Below are 7155 nucleotides of genomic sequence, written 5' to 3'. Positions count from 1 at the left end.
AAATGCTTTGAAGGAGCGATAAAACACTTTGCAACCTACCATCTCATACTATAAAATGTCTAAAGTATTTGCGACACCTCCCTCATGCTTGGTCTTTTGGTGGTGGCTTGTTGTGGAATCGGGGGCGGACGACGTCGGGGGCATACTTGCCAATGTTGATGGGATGAGGTAGGGGGAGGAGGGGAGGTGGTGGGCGGAGGACCAGGTTGCTGCATCAAAGAAGGAGGCAAAAGAGGCATCGCGGACTTGGAGGACGAACGGTGCCGGCGGCGTACTTGCTGACGTCAGCATCAAACGAGACGGGGTAGGGGGAGAGGAGACAACAGGGAGGAGGGGGGAGGTGGTGAGTGGTGGGGCTGCTACAATAGAGATGAGCCGGGAGAGGCATTCGGAGCGGCCGGCGCTGGTGGCGTGTGAGCGGTAGTGGCCACCTTCCCAGTTCAGCTCCATTGTTTGTTCCCCATTTCTAGAAGGATCGAATGCCTCTTGTTGGATGAGGTGGGAATAGATGGAGCAAGAAGTAGAAAATAAGGGTCTATTTGCAAATTTAAGTGGAGTTGTCTCTCATCCGTCAGATGCAGATTTGATGGTCTAAAATGATGGATGACAGGCACATCATTTTTGCCAACTTGGTTTTTTATAGGAGTAGAAATGTATAGGACTAGAACGACTGATGAAAAAGCCACCGATACAAATATTTCAAAAAAGTAACAATCAATATTTCAAAAAGGTAACAATAAAAACCACGGACCTGATGTGGAGCTCCCGCGTACTCTGGCGCCACCAACCTCAGGGATTGGCTCCAGGCTGCATCACATCGGAAAATGAAGAAGCATCGGTCAAATCAGTTGGGAACCCATCGCCCCGTCAGGACCGCCTCCTGTTGGGCCAAGTGGTAAACAAGAGGGAGTGAGTGGGAGATGATGACAGTGAAAAATTGGTGGTGGCCGTCGTCACCGTTGCCATTTCAGCATTCCTGGTGGTTTCCTTAATTACTTCCGGTGGACACTTAAATTTTGCTTTTGATTAATCCAGAAGGAGAAGGGGCCAAAACTGATCTGCAGCAGTACTAGTTGAGATCATATGTGTATCGATGGTGAGTTCAACACTTAAAATTCCATCGTGCTGCAATAGTCTGAATCGTGCTCACAAGCTCCGGCCACTAGCTACTATATTGTATTTGAAAGCCCTTCGGCCGTCGCCCGTCACTGCAGCAGCGTCGTCGTTCTCCTCCAGCGTGGCCTGCGCAGCCTTTCCTCGGCTGCACAGCCCCTCCTCAATTATTCCTTGGCCGCCGTTCGCCCCTCCGCCGCACCACCGTTGTCGCCCAAAGCAAGTCCGTTGTATGGTCGTGGCCTTCCTCGACGGCGCACAGATCGCTCTTCGGTCTCCGCAGTAGCTGCTCCGTCGTCGTCCCCACGCCATCCGCAGCAGCCTCGGTCGTGGCCTTCCTCGACGGCTTCTGGAGGAGATCTTCCTCCGCCTGCCGCCGGACGAGGCTGAGCACCTTGTGCGCGCCTCCCTTGCCAGCAAGTTCTGGCTTGGCCTCCTCTCCGGCGCTCGCTTTCGCGGCCGCTACCGAAATTTCGTCCGTGCATTCCCGACGATGACTGGGGGACTGGGAATATGATGCGTGGGACTGCCGCCATGGTCGTGTTCTCCTTGGCGATGTGGGCTATAAACCCATGACGCTCACCGTTTGGGATCCCATGACGGGCTGCCAGAGGGAGCTGGATGCGCCCGTCCTGGTGGACGACAAAAGCTATGGGGGCAGCGGTGCTCTGCGCTGCGAGCGGCTGTGACCACAGTACGTGCCACGCAGGGCCCTTCCAGGTCGTCTTCATCGCTCTGAACAAGACTGATGCTCATGATTGTGTTGCACAGGCGTGGGTGACCTTGCCGGTGACAGGTGACCACAGCAACCCCATTTTGTTGAGCATATACCGTTCTCATTTTGATAACTGGAGCAATCCATGCTCCGGCCTTCAACTTGACTCCGATGTGTACATCCACGAAGCGCCTCCTGTCTTCGTCCAAAGACACACTTCACTTCAAGCTTTGTGACTGCGTCGATGATCGCCTAGTAGGAATTCTCAAGTACGACCTGAGCACTAATTGCTTATCATTGATTGATATGCCGCTTGCTGATGATGTTATCCTCATGGCGATGGAGGATGACAGTTTGGGGTTTGCACATGTGGTTGGGTTAATCCTCAATCTGTGGTCAAGGCACATGGGTTCTGACGGAGTTGCATCATGGACTCAGCGTACAGTCATCAATATCAACAACATCCTTCACATTCGAAATCCAAAGAAAAGACTTAGGCTGATTGGATCTGTGAAAGGCACCGATATCATTTTCGTGACCACGGATCTTGGAATCTACAAGATTAATCTGAAGTCACTACAGTGGGAGAGAGAAAAGTTTCAAGCTTTCATCCCATACATGAGTTTCTACAATTCACAAGGTATGTTTGTATCTATATGTCCTTTCTTTTGTGATATGGGAACAACTCTTCAATAATACTCCATACAAGTTAGTGGAATAAACAAAACATTGAATGCCTAGTCGGATTGAAAGTTATGTTTGAAATGGGTGCAAACAAACTTTGAGTGCCGTGTGGTTACAACTAATTATGCTTAATTTGCAATTTATACAGTATCATGTAATCCCCCTTCTAGAATCATACTGACAAACCTATGTTTGCGGAAAGGGTGACCCCCGGTGACGCGGCGCATTAAGAATGTGTGGTTGAAGATGTACGAGGCTACACTCATCAACAAGATAGGTGACAAACTTGGAGGCAACAGGGGTCTCGCGAAGTCCTGATGAATTATGTCATCATTCAGTAGCCCTTTTGGTGCAGCGGTGCTTGCTTGTTTTCCCATGTTGTTGGTAGCTTTTGTCAGTTAGCTTGATAATCTCCCGTGTTAGTGGCCGAGTGAATTGATTATCTTTGTAATGAACCTCTAATTTGATGTACCCTGTTGTAGAATTTACTTGAAAAAGCATTTGCAAACAGTAACTCGGTATTACCATTTTAAAAACTCTACAGTTTGCCCTGTCCCAGCTTTGATCCAATCTTTAAATTCATCTCTCAAAAGATGCACTGTTAGGGAGTGGTTTCTGTTTCCCGAGAGATGGTATGATGAAGCTTTTTGCACCTTGGCTTGCTGGTTTTTTCTTAATGAATAATCTGATGGATTTAAGTTCTGTGTTTTAGCAAGCAATGTTGCTGAAGAGTGTAGCACGCGAACTGGATCTCGAGCTATAAGTTCAGTGAACTATAGGATATGGGGCTGCATGGCTATGAAGATCTCATAGAGATTTTAATTGCTTTAGTAGCTCCAGAAAACTGTTTGGTGTGTGTTTGTTATTCGTTGTGCATCTTTAGCCATGTAAAGAGATGAAACAGAGAGGCAGCAGTCCTGCCCAACTCAACTGGCCTCACCAAAAAGAGTTGGACCCTCCCTCCCCCTCCCTCTCCCGCGACCGCGCCGCCCCCGCGGCCGGCCGGCCGCGCCCAGCCTTCTCCCCCGCGCGCCTCTCCTTCCCCCTTCCTCTCTGCCGCCGTCGCCGGCGCCCGCTGCGGGCCTGGCCCGGGCGACACTGGTGGCGGCGGCCCCCTGGCTTTTCCCCTCTCGGGTGTTCGTCGGCGCGACCCCGGGCGGTGCTTCTAGGCGGCGGCGGTCTAGCGGGGCGGCGGGGGCTCCTGGTGCGAGCGGGGGCGGACTTCTGGATGGCGGCGTCGCCGTTGGCGGCGGGGCGACGCGGCGGCGCGGTCTGGCAGCGCCCGCTCGGCCCAGATCTGGGCCCTTCGGGCCCCATCTGGGCCTGGGCGGGCCGGCGGCGGGTGGGTCTGCTTCGTGGCTTCCGGGAGGCTGGGGAGAGGCGATGAGCGGCAGGGTGTTGGCGGCGCCATCGCCGGCTTGCTGCAGCATGACGGCGGGGCTTAGCGGGCCCGTTTCGGGCCTGACCGGGCCAGGGGTGGCCTGGCATGCCCTGATGCCGCGTCCAGATGGCTACCGCGACGGTGCCGGAGGCTCTGGCCTCCCGCACGACAGCGGTGGAGGTGGTTCCCTCCCGTTCGGCTTTGGTGCTGCTTCTCCCTCCGTGGGGCGCTTCTCTCCGATCCTCTTGGCCTCGTGTTGGTGTTCGCAGTGAGGCGGCGTGGGTGACGGCGCAACCGCGATGGCGCATGGTGGTGGGCGGCGGTCTGGCTGGATGGTCCGTTGGGCGGCGGGGATTGGAGTATGGAAGAAATCCTTACCAGTCTTCGGCCCCGATGCGGTGACACCTGCGGGTGCCACCATTCCTTTCTGGAGGGTGTCGGTGATATCCATTCCCCACCTCCCTCCGCGTGCCAGGGAAACCCTAGGACATGTCCGGGCAGCAGCGTCATCGGCGTCACTTTCCTTCTTGGAGGTGTTGTTTTGTACGTGGTGGTCCGGAGCCTCGGGTTGTAGTGGTTTGTCTCTGGTGGGCGTAGCGGTGGCGGGTCATCCGCGCTCTGTCGAGCTGCCGTTGTTGGCATTTACTTCTTCTTCTTTTTCTTTTAGGCTTATTGTGCTGTTTGCCCCAGCGATCATGTGTCGGTGTTGGTTGCTTTGGAATACAAACCTGGAGCCACGATCTAGCACAACTCCAGACTAGCTTGGCCAAAACACAATGAACAAATATATGATTCGTGTCCTCCAAAGCACCACAAAGGGCGCAGAACTCCGATCCCGGGTCAATCCGCTTACGGATTTGGTCCGCCGAGGGCAGACACCCTCTAAAATCTTGCCAAAGAAAGATCTTAACTGTAGGGGGAATACGGGCCCGTCAAATCTGAGTAAATCTGTTGGTGGGAGATTCACCAATAAGCTTAGAGTATAAAGACTTAACCGAAAATCGACTAGAAGAAGTATGAGGCCAAACCACCGAGCCCATGCTCTCCGAGAGCATAGGGAAGAGAGCAGTAAGCCGTTGCCATTCTTCAAACTCTACAGGAGAAAGGGATCGCCGGAAGGCCAAGTCCCAGTTATTAGCCGAAAGCTCAGCGATTGAGATGTTCGGATTAGGACAGTAGGAAAAGAGTGTAGGAAAACTCACAGAGAGAGGTGAGTCTCCACACCACCAATCAAGCCAAAAACAAATAGAGGACCCGTCCCCGACAACAAACATAACATTAGCCAGAAACAAAGGTCTAACTTTAACCAAATCCTTCCAAAATTGTGAGCCTCCGCGCGGAGAAGCAAACATTGGACTAGAAAGAGGGAAATACTTAGCTTTAAGGATGGATAACCATTAGGATCCAACTCCTGTTGTCATAATTTTCCACCACCATTTAATCAAGAGGCATTTATTCATGATGGCAGTGTTAATAATGCTCAACCCCCCCCCCCCCAAGGTTTTTGGGTCTGCACATAAGTTTCCACCTGACAAATCTGTATTTGCGCCTATTATCTGTCGTGTTCCGGTAAAAAGCACCTGTATGCTTATCGAAGCCTGCGTGTGTGCCAGCTGAGAGTAAGTAGAAGCCCATGAGGAACATTGGTAAGGACGATAAGCAAGCGTTGATCAGCGCCACTTTCCCATCACTAGTATTGTATCTACCTCGCCAAGGGAGTACCCTATTGCCAACTTTAGCCACAGCAGGAGTGAACTCTTTCGCATAGAGCACATCCGAGGAAATTCGAAGACCCAGATATTTGAAAGGGAATGATCCCAGCTTACAATTGAGGAGATGGGCCACCCTTAAGGCCTCGGTATCATCCACACCAGTAACTATGACCTCACTTTTAGAAAAGTTAATTTTGAGTCCCGACAAGGCTTCGAAACAAAGAAGAATGAACTTGACGTGGGCAATGCAAGAGTCGTTTAGATCTACCATAACGATAGTGTCATCCGCATATTGAAGGTGAGTGACCCCTTCCGAGACGAGGTGTGAGATGATAGGAGATATATGACCATGCGAAGCAGTTCTAGAAAGAATACGAGATAGGACATCCGCGAGGAAGTTGAACAAGATAGGAGAGGCAGGATAACCTTGTCATAGGCCCCTACCATTGGCAAAGTAATTACTGATCTGGCCATTAACGGAAACCACAGTGTGCCCCCCCCCCCCCAAGACCAACTGCATGATCCTATGAACATAGGCCCCATCGAAGCCTTTGGCCAGGAGCACCTTTCTCAAGAAAGGCCAACTGATCGAGTCATAAGCTTTCTCAAAATCCAACTTAAGAATCACTGCTTTAGATTTACGAATCTTGAGATCATGCATGATCTCATGAAGGCAGAGCATCCCATCGAGGATAAAACGACCTTTGATGAAGGCGGACTGGAAAGGGCTAATAGTTCTATGGGCTATAGGAGTGAGACGAGTGGCAAAACCCTTTGCAGGAAATTTAGCAAAATTGTTAGTAAGGGCAATAGGTCTAAACTGGGAGATTAGCTCAACTCCTTTCACTTTAGGGATAAGAGTAATTACAACATAGTTAAGGCGGCAGATATCCATTGTCCCCAGACAGAAACCTTGAATGATTTGACACACCATCCGACGCAGCTAAGGCCAGAACTTCTTAACGAAGGGAATAGAATACCCATCAGGGCCATAGGCTGCATTCGGGTTGGCAGAGTTAATGACCTCCCAGATCTCCTCATCAGACAAAGGGACCATTAAGGCTTCATTCTCAACGTTCGAAATCATGTTACCTTTGTCCCATAAGGAGGGGGAAATAGAGAGACCAGTGTCCTGCTTAGCCCCAAAAAGAGAAGAAAAGAAATCCACAAGTGGGCAATGATGAGGGATTGATCCGAGGTCCTAACACCATTAATGATGAGGCTATCAATAAATCATCTTTTTCTTCTACCACTGGCAATGGCAAAGAACTAGGCCGTTGGAGAATCACCTTTAAGGGTCCAGTTAAGGGTACCACGCTAGCGCCAATAAATTTTTGCCTGTTGATGCAACTGCATCAGAGCAGCTTCTAGGTTGTATCGGACAGACCAGTCTTGATCCGAGAGGCCAATCATATCTGTAGTGAGGTCCAGGCCCGCGATTTGGGTCTCTAAAGAGTTTTTCTCCCTATGGATCTCCCCAGCTCTGTTACGAGACCAACCCCTAAGAAACTTACGAAGCTCATAAGAACACTTTTGCCAGTCGTCCATGG

At 51.1% G+C, this 7155-nt stretch overlaps 1 protein-coding gene across 1 annotated transcript; it reads left to right on the top strand.

Moving 5' to 3' along the window:
- The first annotated feature begins 1382 nt into the window (after window positions 1–1382).
- LOC123082623 (uncharacterized) lies at window positions 1383–3262 on the top strand. The gene is made up of 2 exons (XM_044504920.1): window positions 1383–2468; window positions 2715–3262. The coding sequence occupies exons 1-2, from the start codon at window positions 2000–2002 to the stop codon at window positions 2717–2719; spliced, it is 474 nt and encodes a 157-aa protein (XP_044360855.1). The 5' UTR covers window positions 1383–1999; the 3' UTR covers window positions 2720–3262.
- Window positions 3263–7155: the final 3893 nt, after the last annotated feature.

Source organism: Triticum aestivum, chromosome 4A, assembly GCF_018294505.1.
Source record: "Triticum aestivum cultivar Chinese Spring chromosome 4A, IWGSC CS RefSeq v2.1, whole genome shotgun sequence".
Classification (NCBI taxonomy): domain Eukaryota; kingdom Viridiplantae; phylum Streptophyta; class Magnoliopsida; order Poales; family Poaceae; genus Triticum; species Triticum aestivum.
Note: the sequence above shows the minus strand (reverse complement) of the source record. Positions and strands in the feature narration are given on the sequence as shown.